The sequence below is a fragment of the Cucumis sativus genome, chromosome 3 (genome assembly GCF_000004075.3).
Source record: "Cucumis sativus cultivar 9930 chromosome 3, Cucumber_9930_V3, whole genome shotgun sequence".
In the NCBI taxonomy this organism is placed as follows: domain Eukaryota; kingdom Viridiplantae; phylum Streptophyta; class Magnoliopsida; order Cucurbitales; family Cucurbitaceae; genus Cucumis; species Cucumis sativus.
In genome coordinates this window covers 22,408,498-22,430,699 of record NC_026657.2, presented here as the reverse complement: position 1 = coordinate 22,430,699, position 22,202 = coordinate 22,408,498, and the positions used below count along the sequence as shown (strand labels likewise).

Sequence of the window (22,202 nt, the reverse complement as noted above, 5' to 3'; positions counted from 1 at the left end):
TGTCTTTTCCTCGACCAAATCGACCTAAAGACTTATTTAAGCCTCCTTTTGCTTGTAGTTACATAACTAGCACTTCATTTTCTAGATTTTCATCAATATATTTTAAACCCTCGATAAAATTCTTCCAATTTTTCTTCAATAAATGCACACTTCTTTTGTAATTTTCTTTTGAACTACTTTGAAGAAGATGATCAACTAAGGCACTTTTTTGGAAATGGTTGTTTTGGCACATTTTCCTTGAGAACCCATATTTTAATTATTTTTTAATTCAATCTTTTAATTGAATTTTCTTTCTTTTGAAATAATTCTTGTTTGATTTACTTGATCGATCAAAAACTGAATGAATTATCTTTAATTCCTAATGGCGTAATTCTTTGAAGCATGAATGGTATATAATTTTTTAATTAATCTTTAATATATCATATTCTATTGATATTTTTTGAATTCCCAATTAGAATTTCAACCAATGAATCTTTCTTGAGAAAAAGGCATTCTTTGCTCTTGATAGTCACAACATTGAAATCTAGAATCTTGATTCAAATTCGAAAGATTTCATTGAAACCACTAAGATGAGAATGATTTTATTGAATTTAGTATTGAATTGGACTTGTTTCTTGATTCATTACTATAGGATAATTAGTTTCTTGAACTAATTAGTGGTGGATTGAATTAATTTGTAATTTCATGATAGTAAAATTGCTAGAATGATCCATTTCCACTTTTACCATTGATTGAGATAATTAATATTCTTTTTGTTGTGTTAATTCCTTTTTAAAAAAATATACACCAAAAACATTTACTTGCTTTAATTTTTCAATTTTGCTTACCACATCAACCCCCTCCTAGTCCTCATTGCATGATCCTTGAATTGTTGAATTTCTACTACTTGAATTGTTGTTCCTAAACAATTTGAATCCCTTGGGAATGATTCCTTTGTTGCTCTATGTTACAGTTTTTGCTAATATTTTGAGCCGTGAGATTGTGTAAAAAATAATTCTTTTTTATGGTTTGAAATTGTGATTCCTTAACTCAATCAATTGCATATATTTTCTTTAAATATCTTTTGCACTATTGTATCTTTTTCTTAAATGGACCCCTATTTTAAACCACATCAAAAGTGCCACCGTTGCTGAGGAGTTGTTTGATAATAGAATTTTTAATTTTAAGTAGAAGAATAACAAAAATAGTTAGTGTGAATTTTTATACTTCCTTTGTTGCATGAACTACTCCTCCCAGGGCATTGAGCTTGATTTTTTATTAAAGAAATAACCCAAGAGCAAAAGGCGACTTCAAAGGGATAAGGGAGAAGGAAGAAATCACCAAGACTGTTTGTTGGATCAAAATCAACCAAGAAGGATGAAAGAGAACCAAGAGAGGAAAATCAAAGAAGAGAGAATTGGAGAAGTAAATGAACTTCGCTTTCAATTATTGGATCTAACTTCTCTTGTTTCTCAATTAGTAAAGGGACCAATCATCAAGTCATGCTATGTGGAGCATTTGGATTGCTTAGACATCAACCGATAAGTGCCCCGATATTACAAAAGAGGTAAATGAAATGAGAGGCTTCAACAAAAGGTATGATCCCCCATACTTACACATATAATGCGAAGCGAAGAGACCATCCTAACATGAAATGGGAAAATCAAGCCCAATATGATGAAAGGCCTTCCTACACCACCTCTTCTTCTCAAGATGTGTCTCTTGAAGATATGGTTAAGTCTTTAGCAACTAATTCTCTTAAGTTTCAACAAGACCTTCACCAACTCAAACAAGAAACCAAGTTGTTTCAACAAGAAGCAAGGACCGGTCTCACAAATATTGACAAATTACAAAATTGGCTAGAAAATAAGCAAACTTGAAAAGAAAAGAAAAAAGTAAATTGCCTACCCAACTGGAGCATGCCAATGTAACTGCAACAATTCTTAGAAGTGGGAAAACTCTACCTTCTACAATTCAAGAGCTAGTTATGAATGTTGACCATTTTCTCGAAATCTCCAATTTAAGGTAAAAGATGACAAAAAGAATGAAATTCACTCCTAATCAACTACCAAAAAGGTAACTGCAAGTCCTTTGTCTTCACTTCCTCATTATATTTCTAAAGCCTATTTTCCTTGTAGAACCTAAGAAAAATGAGACTAGCAAGGATGAGGAACTTTTGGAAGTATTAAAAAAAGGTGCAAATTAACATACCCCTCCATAGTGCAATCCAACAAATTCTAAGGTATTCTAAATTTCTCAAAGAGCTTTGCACAAACTAGAGTAAACCAAAAGACAAGGAAAATGTGTTGGTAGTGGGAACTTTTCGGCCTTATTGAAAAAAAAAACATACTGGAAAGGAGATAGAATGATTTTGCATGCTATGCTAGACATGAGGGCTTCTATATATACATATTATGTCATGTAATGTTTTTCAAGACTTTAAGCTAAATAATTTGCAAAAAAACGTATGTATGCTTACAATTGGTTGATAGATCATATGTTTCTCCTCTTGGCATAGCAGAAGACGTTTTAGTAAAAGTAGGTGAGCTAATATTTTCGACAAATCTTCATATCATGCAAATGAGTGGACAGCCCACTAGATCATCACCCACTATCTGCTAGGTAGACCTTTTTTTAAAACCACTAAAGCTATAATTAATGTTCGACCAAGGTTCACTTAGTGTAGACTTTGATAGTGATGTCATCTCTTTCAATAACTTCTATGCCACAAACTTTTCGAAGGAACATCTATCTCTTTGATCTATTAAAATGCACAATGATGCTGATGAGATTGTTACACCTCTATTGACTTCGATTTGATAATTTGAATGGTAATGGGACTACTTTTTCTCCACAGAAACGATGGATTGAGCTTAAGGTTCTCTCACCCCACTTGAAATACATGTTCTTATGAGAGAAGAATATGCTCCCTGTGATAATATCAAGAGAGCTCACTTCAAATCAAGAAGAGAATTTGACTTAAATGTTAAAGAGAACAAAAAGGCTAAATGGGCACTTTATGATATCAAAGGAGGTAGTCCCTCACTTTGTATGCACCGTATTATTTTAGAAGCTGAATACAAAGAAGACTCAACCCAACTTTGAAGGAAATAGTTATGAAAGAAGTGCTCAAACTCAATGATGACCCATTTTCCAAGGAACATAAGTAAGCTCAATCCATGTTGTACCCAAAAAAACCGAAATGACCATGATAGAGAATGACATGGGTGAAATGGTGCAAATTGGGTGGAGGATGTGTGAAACCCCAAAATTTCTTAAACATTTGGAATTTATTAAGTTAGTCAAGAACAAGAGAAAATAAAATTTATAAGAAAAGAGAATCAAATACTTGAAATTTAGGTTTAGGTTTGAGGGAAAAAAGAAAAGTTAGAAAATTTTGGCCAAGTATGAAAGCTTGGCATTTTGACTATGGATTATGGATTAGGCGTTTAGAGGTTTTATTGGGTGCCCAAGAGAAGAAGAAAACCCCTAAAGAAGTTAGTATGGGCATGTAGAATGTTTCGTAGCAGTGGCGGATCCAGAAATTTTATAGAGGGGACACCGGCACTGTATAATAAACATGCTAAAAAATATTTTAAAAATTATCACAACGTTTCACTAATGCTTTGAAACATTCATTACATTTGCAGCAATAAAGAAATACCGACAATTTTCACATGATTTTTTGTAATGCAAATATGTGAATTTAAAATTATCATCAAAAGAAAAAGAAAAAAGAAAGATTAATACCTTTTGCCTGAGATGTTGTTGAGAGAGTGGAACTTTGGATCACCGACTTTGTTTATTTTTTAAAAAAATTTGTTAGATAACAAATAAGGGCTATGAAATAAGTTAGGGTTTTATCTTAGATAATTTTTTTCCTCTTCTTAAAAAATTATCTTTCTTATAAAAAATCATTGAAATGAACGAAGAAATTTGATATTTGGGAAAAGAAAATTATTGATATTTGAGAAATTTGAGGAAAGAAAATTATTGATGTTTGAAATAAAAACTATTGATATTTAGAATAAAAACTATTTCGTAAAAATAATTGTAGCATACGAGATTTGAACTAACAACCAAATGATTGTGCAGAAGGGGCACAACCACTACAGTAGAAGCGTAAATTAAGCAAAATGAAGTTAAATTTAATATATATTGTAATCTAACACTTCAAAATTAATATTAAAATACAAAAACCGATAATGTAAAGAGGGGCACGTGCCTCCCGTGGTCCCTTAATGGATCCGCTCTTGTTTTCTAGGTGGCAAAGGAACAAAAAATAATCTTGGCATTTGGTTGGCTTGGCAAGAAGAAGTAAGAGAATGGTCATGGACAACAAGGGAAGGCTAAAGAACCTCCAAAAGAGTGTCACTATACGAGAAAACTTGTCTTTAGAGGTTATTTTGTTAAGTGTAGCGTTAGAGTGGCTATGTGTTGGGCTTAAAGTTAGGTAATTCTTGGCGTTTGGCTTGTTAAGCGAGGAAGAAAGGTGGCACACGAGGAAAGGTTGTCCATGAAGGGTTAGTCACACGAGGAAGGGTGCACGTGAGGAAGCTAGGCAACCAAGGCAAAGCTATGTAAGATGACTAAGGAGGTTAGCTATGAGATTAAGACAAGTATGTGGCATGTTTTAAGCAGGTGGTTTTAAGTTAATCCAGGTGTCCTAATCTCATTAACATGCATTTTTTGCAGTCAAGAAGGATGTGGAGGAGATGATAAGGTGTAAATAAGAGCTTAAGAGGTGGGGCTCACAACTCACTTGAGCAAAATCACTCAAATTGGTCTTAAACGTTAAAAAATTGAGTCTAGTTTGTAAGAGAGGGTTGTTGTTCAATTTAAATTCAAGAAGGTTGGCGATTGGATCAAGATTAGGCGAGAATGTCATTTTCTAGAAGAATCTGAATAAGGTGCACTTCTAGAGAGCTATAGGACTCATTACTTGAAATTTTTCTTTGAAAATCTTAAATAAGAAATTTAAGACAATTTAGAGCAACTTTGTAGAAGGAAGTTTTGTCAAAAGAGTTATGAATTTTAAGTTATGAGTTTTCAAAGTTGGGTTATGATTCTAGAATTAAAACAGTGTTCTTGGTTGTGACCAAAAGGCTTCCATGTGTAGGTGTGATGGGCGTGTGTTTTGGATTTAGAGGTTATTTTGATCAAGTTGCACACACATGACAAGGTCATGGCACAATCGAGCAATAAGACATACGCTTAGGCTATGTGCATAACCTTGCTTTCAAGGTTAGCGTAACACGCATGGTGTGCGAGGAGTACAACGCTTGCAAGGCACGCAATAGCTAGGCGCACTGGGTAGGCGACAAGGATGCCTGCGGTAACCCCATTGCGAGGTTTGCACGCAGCACGTGACCTACCTCAACAAGGTTAGCACGCGACAACTGATAACATGCAATAATCGGTTTATTATAGCTTTTTTATTAGAATAATGAGGTTAAAATGCATAAAAAGTTTACCATAACGCGTAACTTATATTGTAAATGCATAAGTATTTAGAAATACAACTTACATAATTGTCATTCTTGTTTTACGCGGTTATCATGTTTAAACGCAGGATAAGTGGAAAGAGAAGAAATGAGCAAATCATACAAGACATCTCACACAAGGGCTACACGATGGGAACTAGCTTGGTGAGTAACAACCCCAAGCAATGAACTAAGATATCACGGGAGGAAAGCTCACTAGAAACAAGGACGACAGTTGAGATGATGTGACCTCACAAGGTCAGATGATAGCACTGACACTCAGAGGAATAGAAGTTTTTCGCTGAAATGCAACCTATACAAGCACTTCGTTTTTAACAAGAGAAGGGAGACCAAACAAGCCAAAGAAGGTCTGAATAGACCTTGAGAGAGCTTGAGTGAGCTATATGGAGAATGTGTGGTTGTGATGAAGAGAAGACTATCTGTGTTAATTTCCTAACTTGTAATGTTGATCCATTTCCATTGTCATCAATTTCATTCTTTCATTTATATTTTATACTTCATATTGTACTTACTGTTATTAGGTTTATGTTCTGTGATATTTTTATGTAAACATAGATGTTTAATCTATCATTTCTCTTATTTTGCAAGTCAACGTGTTATCAATAACTTGAGTAGGTGATAGTTCATGATAAGAAGAGTCGCTTATAAGTTTTAACGTGTTAATTATACTTTTATTATTGCTTGGTCAACATAAGTTGCTAACTATCCGAGAGGAAAAGTAGCTAGAACCTAATTGTTGGCTTTTTGGCCCTTAATCTCAAATTAATTTATTTTAATTATTCAATTAATTTATGTTTTGATGATAACAAATCTGATTTTTTTTATTGACAATTTTATTAATTTGAATAGACCATATCGTAGAGCTTGGAAAAATGATTCTAACGCCTCTTGAATCACCCAAATCGAAGTTCAAATGAAGAAAATATTGCTAAAAGAAGCTTAACGAAAAAATACCCGAGATGGTGACGTGGCGACCAAGCATTCAATTTGAACCAATTAGAGAAAGCCACTTGGAGCAATGAAGGAGTAACAAATGTGGCTTTTTGTTATGTTTTATTGGCTTTTATAAAGAAAATGAATTTAAAAGAAAAATGATTTTAATAATATTATTTTTTCTTGTGTCTAACGGCTAGTTTTTTTAAAAGAGGGTAAAGTTGCTTTATTGATTTCTTTTTAAATAAAATATTTTGAAAAGACATATTATTATATTATTATTTGTATTGTGTCTAACGGCTAATTAAGTTTAAATCTCAACCATTCATTTTTCTTTTACTTATATCTAATGACCCAAATGATTTTGAATTTATCTTTCCTCTCTTTTTAAATACTTCACATTTACACAAGATCACAACATCTTTACAATAATCCTCAAGCAAAAAGCCAACATTGTTATTCTCTCTAAAGCTTCCAATTTTTATTCTTTTCATCTTATTCTTGAGAGCTTCTTATTGTATTGTGAGGATTAAATTTGTGAGCTTCAAATTGTATACTCACTCTTTTAGAGAGTTTTCTTTTGTGTGATTTAAAAATTTCAACATATTGTAACGGTTGGATCCTAACCCGTGGAAAGGATCGGGTTTGCTCTTGCAATGCCGAAAAAGGAGCAAGAATCGGTTCGGCTCAAATCCGTGGAAAGAGTCCAAAGAAGATTTTCAATCAAAATCCCAAGGGGTGCTGGCGAAAGTGGATGTAGGTTGAGTTTAACCGAACCACTATAAAATTACGGTGTCTTCTTCTCTAACTCTTTTCTAATTATTTTTTAATTTAATTTTAGTTACATATTCTTATTGGTTGAGTTTGATTGCATACTTCCATTCATATCTTTTTATCAATCTTGTTATTTAACAAAGTTTACAAAGTTCTTTATTTAAATTTTAGAAAATATCTAATTAGTTGATTTTACTTTTTATTTGTCAAAAAGTTTATTTAAACCCTATTCACCCCCCTCTAGGGTTGCCATACCGATCCAACACTAATTAGCACATGTGAAGAGGAATCATGTCTCTTCGTGAGAGTATTTCTAACATTTGGATCCCAAAAGGAGGGCAAGTGTGGACAATTGACACCGAGAGGTAGCAGTCTTTAGTCACGAAATACTATAAGATGTATAAGTGGTTTCTCCTAGATATAACTCACCTAGCCATATTTGGTCATATAGATCTCTTAAAAGCAGTCATGTGTGGTATATATGCCTTCAAGATAAGCATGTCTTAATCATAAGTATGTCTTAGCGAGTTAGATCACATCAAAGTTATTTCTCTACTTATGTGAATGGTAACACTTGGACATTCCTACCTTCATTCCCGTAACACAAGTTAGATGCGTTATTATTATCTTTCTCTTCACCTCACCTTATAGACTCTTGCTGTGTAATTAGTAAATTCTTACATTTGTTATTCTTTAATTCTTTCGACTTGCCTAAATAAAGAGTGGGTCCTATAAATAATGTCTAAAAATAATTTCATGTGTTCGACTTTGGATCACCTAGGTAAAACTACTGTTTCGCTTGCACTTGGACAAACAGTAGAAAAACTTGTACTAAACGAGGACTTATGTATCACACGATGAAGAGGTACATCGTGAGCATTTCACATACTATGATCATGTCCCTTGACCCATTGCCTAGAATGGAAATATGTGATACATAACGTCAAGGTGAGCGCAATATACGCAATGACCTGACTCTGTGACGTATTGCAATTGTATTATACAAGAAGGAAATTATTAAGTCCCAACTAATCAACAACCAGCAAGGCCTCAGGCCATGCGCGCACGACTAGCTCCATCCACCATGTCATTGGGCTTCGATGGGCTGTTTTCGAGTTATGTTATTTTTAGAAAATTTTTGGATATTTTTATGTTCAATGAATTAATTAAGGATTAAATACTAATTTTTCAAATAAAGGAAGCTTGAGAGGAATTTCATGACCAAGGCTCTATTCAAGTGACAATTAACACATTGATTTCGAAAGTATGTGTTAAACATGAATTCAATCTTTACAAGCAATAACTTGTGAAATGATTTACTAAGCATGATTTTAAGTTATGTTTTATGATAAATGTTTATGAACTAATGTTCAAGTTATACTATGTTTGAATTATTTCATGATCAAGTTCAAGAGGATGTTTCTATGTTTTCAAATGTTTTCTCTATGTCCAAATATTTCATATGACCTATTGTATACATCTAGTTAACTTCACAATGATGGTAGAGTTGGCGAACCTATATTACGGGCCATCAGGAAAGGTATATTTTATGCCTTAAAGAATGAGGGTTAACTACCCAACGACTGTTCCGTCTTTAGACAAATGGGTAAATATTGTCTGTGGCTATGGACGACATTCTTTGAAAAGCTATGCAAATGTTTCAAGTTTCATGTTATGACTGTTTACTGATAAATGTATTTAAGCTTCGATTTTATACAAAAAATTTATGAAAACCTGTTTTATAAAACCTGCTCACTAAGTCTTTCAACTTACTCTTTCAAAATATTTTTCCTTTTTCCAGGTACAGATTGGATCTCCATATTCTAAACTTACTACTGCTAGGCCAACTTAGTTTTTGTTATGCAAGGACATTGTTTTGTTTAAAATAGTATTTTTATTGTTCAAATAATTATATCTTCATGTTTTATCAACTTTTCATAATACGTTTTAAAAAGATTTCCTATGGGCTGCACTATGGATTTCAAAGTATAATTTAATTGTTTATTTCAATGAAAGACTTCCGCTATTTAAAAGTTTTACAAGTGCTCATGTCATGTGTCAATTGAAGTTGTTCGGAAGGCGAATGACTTCGGTTGGCTTCACGCCACGTCTCAGGCCAAGCAAACAGGTGCTTGAGGCAGGTGTGACATGACGTGTATTAATTATCACAAATTAAACAACGTAACTAAAAAGACTATTTCTCTATCCCCCTTTTAGATCAAATGATTGAAAGATTAGCTATAATTGAACCAAATCCCCATTATCCAAGAAAATATAAAGAAAACTACATTCACTTACGATTATGGTACACATGCCTTTAGACATATGTCATTTCGTTTATGTAATGCACCTAACACTTTTCAAAGGTGTATGATGAGCATATTTGATGACTTTGTTGAAAAATGCATAGAAGTTTTCATGGATGACTTTAATGTTTACGAAAATAGCTTTGATGAATGCTTAGGTAGTTTAGAATTAATAATGAAGAGATGCATGGAGACTAATCTTGTTTTAAATTATGAGAAGTGTCATTTCATGGGAAAATAGGACATTGTACTAGGACACTTAGTGTCATCTAAAGGAATTAGGGGTGTTCGTCCAACCTAAATAACCCAATGACCCGGACTACCCAACCCATATGGTTAGTTTAAAATATGGGTTGAGTTGAGTTTAAAATTTTAGATTGTTTTTTGTTGGATTGGGTCTCAGGTTGGGGGTTAAAAAATTCGGTTCAACCCAACCAACCCTTATTAATAATATATATATATATATATATATATATATATATATATATATATATATATTATTTATTTAATAAAAATAAAGTTAGGAGTATTTTGTTAAACGATCGTGTAGGAAGTTAAACGAGCGTATGAAAAGTTAGTTGATTGTGAAAGAAGTAAGCGATCATTTGAAGGTAGAAAGATAAGCAATCGTGTAAGAGGGTAAACGATCATTTAGAAAGCTAAACGATCGTTGGGTTGGAAATGAAAAAGAAAAAAACAATACAACCTGGCAACCCAATCTATATTTTACGGGTTGGGTTGGGTTGAGAAATTAATTTACCTTTTGCCAACCCACCCAACCCAAAAATATGGGTTGGATTGAGAATGTCTTCCAACTCAACCCGTTTACACCCCTAAAAGGAATAGATGTTGATAAAGAGAAAATTGATGTGATTTATAACATGTCATATCCCAGGTTTTTGTAGAAGCTTCATTAAGGATTTTTCTAACATAGATTTACCTCTAACCACCCTTTTGCAAAAAGATGTACCTTTCAATATGGATGACAAATCACTACAAGAAATTGAAAGTTTCTCGACGCAGGAAAATTCGTCGGGAAACATGACATCGGTAAAAGCTAGTGTTTCCGGATACAGCTTGGTGCACGCAAAGGTACTTTTTCCGACGTAGACACATTAGCGTAGGAACTGGCTGTAATGAGTTTAGGGTTCCTCCGACGCGGTGCGAGGTACGTCAGAAAATGAAACACTATTCCCAACGTGGAAAGTGTAGCATCGGAAGAGGGTGGACAATTAATTGTATCGTTTGGCCTTCCTTCGATGTGGTGCCAGGTGTGTCGAGAAATGTGCACCTATTTCCGATGTCTATAGTGTTGCGTCAGAGGAAGGGCAGATCATTAATTGTACGTTACACCTTTCTTCGACGTGGTGTCAGAAACGTCGAAAATAGGTTTAAGAATTCTCGACGTGTCACTAATTGCATCGGGAATAGGTTTAGGGATTTCCAACGTGCCACTAATCGTGTCAGGAATAGGTTTAGGGATTTCCGACGTGTTACTAATCGCGTCAGGAATAGGACGCTATTCCCGAAGTTTCGTTGTGCGTCAGGAGTTCTCCGTCTTTTTAAAGAGGGAGACTAAGAGGGAGATCAAGAAGAAGAGACATTCATCACCGTTATCGTCGTCGTCGTCATTGTCTTCATCGTTGCCGTTGTCGTCGTCGTCGATAAGTAGTTTAGTTTAGTTAACTTTTTGTTTTAGTTAATTAGTTTTAGTATTTAGATTTCAAATTAGTTTTAGATTTTAGATTTAGGTTTCAAATTAGTTTTAGTATTTAGATTTTAAATTAGTTGTAGGTTTTAGTATTGAAATTGAATTTGAAGTGTTGTTAGGATTTTGAATTAGTTGTAGGTTTTAGGAATTTTAATTTGAAGTGTTGAAGTTGAGATTGAAGTGTTGAAATTTAGATGGAAGTGTTGAAATTTAGATTGAATTTCAATTTGAATTTAGGAATTAATGGAAAGTGTTTTTTTTTTTAAAAAATATATAGGAACTCCCAACGCACTCTGCAACGGGAGTTCCTAACATGTGCGTCGGGAGTTCCGTGACATCTCCCGATGCCATATTGACAACATCCTTCCACGTTTATACAACGTCGGGAGATGTTTAGTAATTTTCGACACATTTGCCCCGACGCATATTTATGTGTCGGGAAAGGCGTTTCGGACGCATTTCATATATCTCTCGATGATTTTATGCGTCGGGAGAGCCCCATTTCTATAGTGAATGTCTTAAAGCTTTTGATTTGCTTAAAGAGATATCCTTTAACCACCTAGATGGGATCTCCCTTTTAAGATCATGAGTGATCCTAGCAACCTAGCATTGGGAGTGGTGCTCAAGCAAAGAATTGACAAAAAAAAGTGCATGCCATATATTATGGGATTAAGTACAAAAATAAGGTTGTTTTGAAAACTTATTACATAAATATTGTAGTTTTGAAACAATAAATATTGTAGTTTTGAAACTTTTTACCTAAATAATGCTATTTTAACATTTTTTTTTTTAAAAAAGGGGAGGAGTATTGAAGACTCGCCCCATTTAAAAAGGGTAAGAGAGATGGGCGATTCTTGCCCTCTCCATTTTGTTTATATGTTTTTTTTTTTTACATTTAAATAAAACTTGTTTAAATGTTTATATTTCGTTTCTATACTTTTCTTAATTATTTTCTTTTAAAAAAAATGTAAAATGTAAAATTTATTTTTAATTATTATATATATGTTTTTAAATAGTTTTTTAAAAAACTTGATTTTAAATATTTTAGAATAATTATTAATATTAATATCTTTTTCTGAACAATAAGGTCAAAAAGTGAATAAAATATCAAATTTGATCATAACCTAGTAATAACCGATAAAGATCTGTCACCATAGAAATAATATGAAGTATGTACTGACAATAAACATTCTTCAAATACACACTGCAAAATCAAAACTTGCTTGTTTGATTTAATTGTACGATATTGAAAATTGTCTCTAATGGCAATGACTTGCAAGGATTGTTTCAATAAAGTCTTCGTTGAAAACATGTCATAATTTTTTAGTTCAAAAGGGAAAGAAATCTTTGACATTTCATTATTTTTAAAAAATGTTATCGTCTGCATGTATGTCTATGAACAATGAATTGAAAGCTCTAAAATTCAAAGTAATAGACAACCGACCAACAAAATGAACAATGAGAGCAATCTATTGGTTCACATTTATGTTATTATAGATAAGTACATCTTGAAACATTCTATATAACCTAAGTAGAGGTATATATACATATTATTCATGTCAACAAAACTGCCTAACTTGGATAGAAACTATTGTGTAACTCTTGAAAAGACATATGCTCATTCACCAAAATATGTTATAATTAATATAATTGTTTGAATCGTTAAAAGACCATCATAATATACTACAATGTTGGTTATACCTAATAAGAATGAAAATAAACAAATAATATATATATATATATATATATATATATATATATCATTGACAATATATCTTGGTATATAATGATCCATTTAAATGAAAACAATTTCAGACACAGCAAAAAATTATGAAATTAACTTTCAATATATGAAAAACATTGCAAATTAGATGCAATATAATAAGTATAAATTCGACATACATTAATGAAACAAATTTACCTAAAAACAAATATGAATTAAATGAAATAAATTTAGTTCATCGAAAACTTCATCCGACATACTATACTTTACTCCATTGAAAAATATTAATAAGATAAAATAAATATGAATTAAATGAAATAAATTTAGTTCATCCAAAACTTCATCCGACATACTATGCATTACTTCATTGAAAAATATTAATAAAATAAAACAAATATGCACTCAACGAAAAATAGAAAAAAATGAAAGAAAATAAAAAAGAATGGAGAGGTGGAGGTGGAGGTGGAGGTGGAGGTGGAGGTGGATGGAAGACTTTTCCTCTAAATACAAGAAACAGGGGAGAGGAAAATATTGGAAATATTACCATAATTGAATTAAATGTATATCATATTTACATAAAATACTAATAAATGATTACAACTACATTAAATGAAAAAAAATATATATTTAAATAATTAATATATTAAATATATAAGTTTAAATATAAATAATAAATGTAGAACAAAATATTTATGGCAAAAAAAAGTATATAAATTTTCTTAATACCTAATATTTAAAATTAATAAATAATGTCAAATCAATCCATAAAGTTAATCCAATATTATTACTGAAATTAAATAATTAATTAGAATCGGATCCATTCTTGACTCAACATTTTTCTTGAAAATATGTGAAAGATGGATACGAAATGAAGATTAATTTAGTGATAACAAAAGAAAAAAAAAAGAAGAGAAAATTCAATTAATGAATGCAGTAAAAGAAAATGAATGCCCAAAATTTACCACTCAGTTATCTCCCAATCCCCTGCCCAGGTTTCCCTCTCTACCAATACACACAAAATGTGGGAGGGTCAAACTTTTATCCCCACGATTTTCTCTCTCTCTTGAAATCAACACGGTTTTAATTTGACTAAAAAGGAGAGAACTATTTATAACCATTTATTTATTTTCTAATATTTTATATTTTATTTTATATTTTTTTAATTTTAATATATTTTTTTTTGAATAGAGAAAGAAATTAGATCTGAAGCGATCCGCCAATGGGGAGTGGTTTTTACAATCTTTTGAAAGCAAAACTTACTCCAAAACCACCTTAACACCAACGAATCATTTTCTCTCTCTTCTTCTTCTTCTTTCTTTTTTTTCCTCTCTAAACTTTCAACTTTCTGATCCGCAGGACCGAAATTGTTCAGCTGCAACAATAACTCACCGTTAATTCTCCGATTTGGAATTCTTGATCGAGTTTTACCTGAAGGACGCAATTAAATTCGTTGCTGTTGTATTCCAGGACGTGGATTGGAGGGGAATCTTGTGGGATTTTTCGGATATTTTCCCCCTTGCTTTCTTTTTGTGGAGTCTTGATCTCAATCTCGAAGTCATTGTCGGTGGGGTGGTTGATGCGAGCTTAGATTACATGGTGGTATTTGGCCGCCATGGATTGTGGTAGGCACGGTGGGGAGGCTGTGCTAGGGTTGTTGTTGTTGTTGTTCAGTTGTCGTGGCCAACGATGACTACCTGAAGGAAGCTGCATAGAGGATGATGCAGCTTCACTTCTCGCCTAGCATGAGAAGCATCACGATCTCGACCAATAATGGCTTTATTGATTTCATGAAGATCAAGGTTGCAGCTCGCCATATCTCTTACCGGACCATTTTCCACACCTTCCTCCTTCTCGCATTTCTCTTGCCTTTTGTCTTTATCCTCACTGCCGTCGTTACCCTCGAAGGCGTCAATAAGTGCTCCTCGTTTGGTACTATACTTTGTATTTTGTTCTTGATCTTTTTTTTAATTCCCAAATAAATGAGTTTACGTTTTTTTGGTTTATCCGTCTGCGAATCTATGATACAGATCTTATAGATTGTTCATCGGATGGTTGTTCAAGCCTTGGTTTCTTTGTTGGACGAGAGATTTAATTTTCACATTTCGGCTGATTTATTGATAGTTCTTCCTTTTCCGTATGATTTTGTATGTGAAGGCATCAATAGAATGAAATATGATTCGATGATTTGCATGCCAAGATCAAGATTATAATATGTTTTGCTGTGTTGGGTTTGAATTATTGTCTTCAAGATGCTTCCTCTTGATTTTTAATCTTATTCTTTTTCCACGATGTAAATGTAAAACAATGAATTGAAAACTTGATCTAGTGCGAAACTCAATAGAAACTCAATTAAGCTATTCGTGGAATTTCTTTGGTTCCTTAAGAAACATCTACTTCTCTCCTTTTCCCTCCCGGTTGAAATGCTCGTTTTCTTCGTAAATCTGGTCTGCTGATGGTCTTTGTGATTATTTTCATTTTGTTTTGATAATAATGCATTCTTATAAATGCTTGGTCTATTTGAGCTTCTCTTGGCTTCTACCTGCCATCACCAGCCCTTTTTTAGTTGTTTTGTGACATCAATGGTGGATTCATATTTATGTTTTTCTTCTCTGTTTCAGATTGTTTAGGCAGGCGGTTGGGACCACGACTTCTTGGTAGGGTTGACGGTTCAGGGGTAAATAACTCTTTCCTGACATGATCAATGATCATAACAATGTTTTGAATTTTATAATATGCTTCAGTTGGTTGCATATTTTATTAACCTAAGCTCTTTCCTCTTGGTCGTGGTTAAATTTTGCTTCAGAGACTTGTCAGTGACTTTTACAAGATTCTCAATCAAGTTAAAACTGAGGAAATACCCGATGGACTAAAGCTGCCCGATTCATTCACTCAATTGGTTTCAGAAATGCAGAATAACCAATATGATGCAAAGACCTTTGCTATAATGTTGAAGGCAATGGTATGTGTTGTGCTACAAGTTCATATACGTATTGGAAAATATCTTTTGTTACTTTTTTCCTTTGCTATGTTCTTTTCCACTATTAAATTTACTTTTTTCTTAGGGAAATATAACAACATTTCTTGTTAGTTAGAGTTGGCACCAGAGTAGAATGCTATCTTCTGTTACTCAGTTTAGACCCATGGTAATACTGTTAACCTGTGCAAAATGATGCAATTGGGATTTGGGATTTCAAAAGTTGATAAGGTGTAGCTTTGGTAGCATTCAGGTTTCTTGTTTAAGGCAAAGGCTATGCCATCAATGGATATTCTTTTAAACTGAATGATTTTATTTTTGATGAATTTGTCACTTCTAGGGTCTTTTTTGTATGGCATCAACATTTATCTTATAGGGATTCGTAACAAAAGTCTTTCTAAATACATATATTAGAAAATTTGAATGTTGTATTACTATAAACTTTCTGTGATTGTGATATTTTGGCACCCTAGGTATAGGGAGAAACTGTAGCATATTGTTGACTCCTAGCCTGTTTAGACATTAGGAAAGAAATGATAATGGTGTTAACCTTTATGTAACCATAAAACATTAGGAAGGATATTTTGGAAATTGTGGTAAAATGTTTTAGTTTCTTGATGGCTCCTTTCTTTGCAATTAATTATCTTTCATTGAAAAAACTACAACTGAGAAGTGAGAATACAGGAGATGAAATTATCTCCCATTATAATTTTCATTGTATTTTCTGAAAAAAAATTAATTCCCTTTTAATTTCAACGGCTTTGTAGGTAAGAAGCATGCTCTGTGACCTGTGCTTAATAGAGGGTTGAGATTGAAATCATCTTTCATTATAATTCTCATTGTATTTTCTGAATTTTAAAAAGAATGAAATTCCTTTTAAATTACAATAGGTTGTAGGTAAGAAACATGCTCTGTGAGCTTGTATTAATTAGAGGGTTGGTGTTTGACACAAACATTCTGAGACACATGCATAACATGTGTTTGACACATAAATAAGCATTAGTGATTTTATTATTTTTTACTTTTTTGACACATTGGTAACATGCTCAGAACACAACTTTTCATAATTTTTTTTTATTGATGTAAACATTTCAAATTTTATACCCTTCGTAAAGGAGCTCTCTGGATTAAATAATAGTCCACTTGATAAATTAAATACTGAATGTAATAGGAAAAAAGGACTCAGTAGGTTAAAGAATCCACTAAGAAGCTTGAACATTTTGCAATGAGAATAGGAAAGGAGTTTGCCATCTTTATATATTCTTGACTGTTTTTCTTGCCATTTTTGTGTTGTGTTCTATTTTGATGAAAACTTAGTGAATATACTCTTTGAAGTATTGAACATTAATAGTATGTCAAGATAAACACACAAATTTGATAGAAATAACTACAATGTTTCCTATGCTTCACGCCCCAATGCTTCTTAGGTTTGTAGGTTTCCCTTCAAAGTTCAATACTAACTCTAAAGTACTTAAAGCTACAATTCGATAGGACATGGTTCTATGAATTTGTTCTTTAACGTGAATCTGGACAGTCTAAATGCTGTGATAAACATGTTAAACCTTCCATGTCAAAGCAACTTCTTTGTGGAGCAATTGCTTTTATGATGTGGTGTAGCCCTTGCCTTCTTTTTAAGTGAAAGAAATAAACTTCTTTTTTTCTCAACTCTCCTACCATGTTTAAATATTTTTTGCATAGATGTGCTCCCTCAGCAATATAGTATGTAATTCATGCCTGTAATTGGAAATTTGTGTATATTCAATGTCTTCACAAGAACTCTTGTATTTCCATTATCTCATTTCATTTGATATTATCATTTTTGTTTCATACAACTATATTCTTCTCCGCATCTAGCTGGATAAATTCAACTTTTGTAATGAATGATTAGAACTTTTGCTCAGGCTTCAGTTGCTATATTTTGTTCAGATTTGAAGTCCATATGTTTGATTCAATGTGTTATTCCTAATTCATTCCAAAAGAGAAAAATGAAAAGAAGTTCTGCTGTCTTAGAATGTTGCAAACACACCCAGCTTTGAAATTGTTTGGAAGCAAGTAACAAACTTTCCGTTTGGAAATATAGGAATGCAGAAACTCAAGTGGCCTTTCAAACATAAGGAACCAAGTAGTAAACAAAATTTTTAAAGCTGGGCGTTACTTAATTGGATGAGTTTATGAGTTACATTTTTCAAATCATACTTTTCTAATTTATCTATGATGATCTTTAGGTGCTCATTTTCTTTAGCTATTTATGATTTCTTCCCTTGATTAATGTTAATATCAGTAATTACTTTGATTTATAAAATGTTGTCCCCTTTTGGATTAGGTTCTAAATTTTCCATCAGAAGTTACCAATAAGTTGGGAATTATCTTATTTTAGGTTTTGATTATATTTCAGATTCTGATTTTCTGATTGATACTATAAACACCTACATTGTGCAGTTAATCTAATGTAACACCTTTTATCCTGCGTAGATGGAGAAATTTGAAAAGGACATTAGGGAATCTAAGTTTGCAGAGCTGATGCACAAGCACTTCGCTGCAAGTTCTATTCCAAAAGGCATCCACTGTCTATCTCTTCGTTTAACTGATGAATATTCATCTAATGCTCATGCACGCAAACAACTGCCGTCTCCAGAGTTACTTCCTTTACTCTCAGATAACACTTATCACCACTTTATTTTGTCAACCGACAACATTTTGGCCGCTTCTGTTGTAGTCAATTCTGCTGTGCAGACTTCTCTCAGACCTGAAAAGATAGTATTTCATGTCATTACTGACAAGAAGACTTATTCTGGTATGCACTCATGGTTTGCACTAAATCCTATCGCACCTGCTATTGTTGAAGTGAAAGGTGTTCATCAGTTTGACTGGTTAACAAGAGAGAACATCCCAGTGCTTGAAGCTGTAGAAAACCAGAACGGAATAAGGAGTTACTACCATGGGAATCACATTGTTGGTGCAAACCTCAGTGATACAACACCACGGATATTTGCTTCTAAACTGCAGGCGAGAAGTCCAAAATATATATCCTTACTCAACCATCTTCGCATTTATTTACCAGAGGTAATTAGACTTGTTCTGTTATACACTCAATATGTACAATTTTCAAACATAATTGACTAGAATCTTTTAGAAAATATAACTTCCTTTTGTTGATGATTGCTTCAAACACAATTTGTTAGTTCTTCAAATATTCAAGGGGCAAGAGGACTGTAATCTTGATTGCTGCATCCTCGGTTTTGTTATTTCAACTAGAATTTGTTCGAACTGACAATTATTTCTCTCTTATTTCTCCTGAACAATTGAAATCTGTAGCTGTCAACTTAAAAGAGAATGCTGAACATGTTTAGGCTGTGTTATAAAAGTATAGATAAATATTCTTGGACTGCAGTAACTATTTGATGCTTGAGGCTTAATTATTTTACATTGATGTTAATTGCAGCTCTTCCCGAACCTGGACAAGGTGGTTTTCTTGGATGATGATGTTGTGATTCAGCGTGATTTGTCTCCCCTTTGGGAGATTGATCTTGAAGGAAAGGTAAATGGAGCTGTGGAAACTTGTAAAGGGGATGACGAGTGGGTAATGTCGAAGCGGTTCCGCAACTACTTTAATTTCTCTCATCCAATCATAGCAAAGCATTTAAATCCTGATGAATGTGCTTGGGCCTATGGGATGAACATTTTTGATCTTCGTGCTTGGAGAAGGACAAATATAAGGGAAATTTACCACTCATGGCTGAGAAAGGTAATACGTTGCCTTTCTTTTAATTTTTGCTGATCCTAGTTTATGACATAGGGAAGGATGCATCGTATTCATTTGTTTTTGATGGTTGGATTTTGTATTTCAGAATCTTAGGTCAAACCTGACAATGTGGAAGCTGGGTACCTTACCCCCTGCTTTGATTGCATTTAGAGGCCAAGTTCATCCTATTGATCCTTCATGGCACATGCTTGGCTTGGGCTATCAGGAACGGACCAATGTCGAGAATGTGAAGAATGCTGCAGTTATCCACTACAATGGGCAACTAAAACCATGGTTGGAGATTGGATTTGAGCATCTTCGACCGTTCTGGATTAAGTATGTCAATTACTCCAATGATTTTATAAGAAACTGTCACATCGTGGAATCATAGGTAATTGTGAAAGAAGTGACTGAAAGGAGGATGAGCAAAAGCAGGGTCAGCTAAATTGAATTGGTTGGGCAGATGAGCACCGATTTCCTTGTCCTGATCATCCATTTGGGGATTCACATTCGTCTCGCATCAGATTCATTCTTTTTCAGTTTGTAGCCATTAGAAATTTTTGGTTTTTTTTTTTTAATATTTTTGGGTACTGTTATTCATGTTGCTGCAGGGGGTTTGAATTTAGTTCTCCTGGTTACCACTACTTACTAAGTGGAATAGAAGAGAGGTTATTAGGAAAGAAAAAAAGGTTTCACTGATGCCTATGATGCTGTCATGCCATTAGGTGCACAGAAGGTCTAGGACAGCCCTCCCTACAAAACCACATTTTTCCCGCCAGTTGCTTTTCATTTTTTATGTCCATCTTCATCTGATACCCCATATTAATATAGTCATTTTTTAGAAACTAGGTTATGGAAAAACATTTGCAACTACAGGTCCCACTCAACTGGGTTTTTTTTTTTTTTTTTTTTTCCCTCCCCTTTTTAGGCTCATATCTCTATTCGTTTTGTAATATTCACGATATACATTCGAATTCAAAACAAAATGTGCAGAAAATTCTTTTTCTCCGTCTTATACTTATATTACTTCTCTCCTTATATTTAATTTTTTTTATGTGATAATCATCATAAGAAAGATATGGGCTTGGAAGAAACTCCCACGAGAAGTAAGTATCACGCACTTGGGTCTGCTGCAGCTGAGGACTTGCTTCAGAAGGGTGACCTTGAAGTGAATAAACTCTACAAACCTCCAAATCCTGCAATTTTTTGATGGCCAAGTCTCGAACAATAGAGGTTAGATCAGATAAAACAACTCTTAATCTTATAAAGCTCACTTAACTCTTCGATATGTTGAATGGCACGCCTCGTAGACAACTTATAATATTTTGACACAGCTTCGTTCATCATGATAGTATTAAGACTCAAAAGAAAATAAAATCAAAGTAATTGAGAATTTAAAGCGGGAAGATAAAATGCAAAATGTAAAGCGTGGGAAAGTAAAATGCAACAAATAAAATGATCCTATCTTAGAGAATGGGATTTACCTAATTGTTTGATTTGAAATTTGAATTTTCTATCAATAAATTTTCATGAATTAGTCTGCTTAGCCTACTTATCGGAATTCCGGGGCAAGCACCTTAATGAATTACTTAATTTCTGTTTGGATGTGGACAAAAATATTCTACCTTTTAGATGTAGGTTATTTTAGTCTACGTTTAGGTTTGGTATGACTATTTTTTTTATTATACAAATAATGATCCCTTATTTGATTAGTCACATAAATTTAATTAAACTTATTTAATAATGTATGCCTAAGTCAATTGATTAATATATTTTCATTAAAAGAGATTACAAAATATAGGAATACCAATTATTGAAAATTGGCACAAAGCTTGCAAATTTATATAGGTTTTTGGCCCTTAAACTTTTAGTTAGTTAGTTAATTCTGCTTAAAACGTGAAAAAAAATGCAAAAAAATGAGAAAATGAAAGGATATATTTGATCATGTTTGAAGACATGAACATAAAGAGAGAGTTGCGTAGTCTGGCTAAGAGTTCTAGTTTAAAATTAAGAAATCACCCATGCAAACTTCGATCATAGGGATTTTAATTCTTGACAATTGCAAGCACATAATTTGATCAATGGAGAAATACCGAATTAAGCCTCCTAAGTACTTAATTAAGACTTATCCTAATTAAACTCAGTGCCTACCAATTAGAGACTGTAGTGCATTCTTAATTAATTAAAAACTACAATTAAGATCTAAGAAAGTACTGCGAGGATCAATTAATAGGTAACACCTGTTTAATTAAGCAACTTGTTCTTTAGTCCCCAGTTCAGTTAAGTCAAATGAGTGCTTTCTCTAACGTCGTGTAGGACACACATCCGTTAGATTTTATGTAGGGTTTGCAATGAATATGTAGTAAATTATGTTCATTTAAGAACGGTAAGAGTTTATAGTAGATGAATAATGTTGGATGTTTTATGTTAATAACACCATGGATACGTTCCACTTAATAGTTACATGTGATGCAATCCAAATCATTCATAGGGAGACATGTTAGTAGAGATATATCCTATACAATGAGTTTACATCAGATTGGACCGCTAAATAAT

The 22,202-nt window shown here is 33.1% G+C and overlaps 1 protein-coding gene across 1 annotated transcript; it reads left to right on the top strand.

The window, feature by feature from the left end:
* The first annotated feature begins 14,138 nt into the window (after positions 1–14,138).
* LOC101206803 (probable galacturonosyltransferase 14) lies at positions 14,139–20,661 on the top strand. The gene is made up of 6 exons (XM_004149796.3): positions 14,139–14,859; positions 15,549–15,604; positions 15,734–15,889; positions 18,377–18,967; positions 19,347–19,649; positions 19,753–20,661. Exons 1-6 carry the CDS (start codon positions 14,646–14,648, stop codon positions 20,035–20,037), a joined length of 1,605 nt encoding a protein of 534 aa, XP_004149844.2. The 5' UTR covers positions 14,139–14,645; the 3' UTR covers positions 20,038–20,661.
* The last annotated feature ends 1,541 nt before the right edge of the window (positions 20,662–22,202 follow it).

Excerpts from the sequence above, each read along its gene's own strand:
- LOC101206803 (XM_004149796.3), top strand. The coding sequence starts at position 14,646 with ATGATGCAGCTTCACTTCTCGCCTAGCATGAGAAGCATCACGATCTCG. Across the intron at positions 14,860-15,548 it reads CAATAAGTGCTCCTCGTTTG|ATTGTTTAGGCAGGCGGTTG; the intron begins GTACTATACTTT and ends TCTCTGTTTCAG. Across the intron at positions 15,605-15,733 it reads GTAGGGTTGACGGTTCAGGG|AGACTTGTCAGTGACTTTTA; the intron begins GTAAATAACTCT and ends ATTTTGCTTCAG.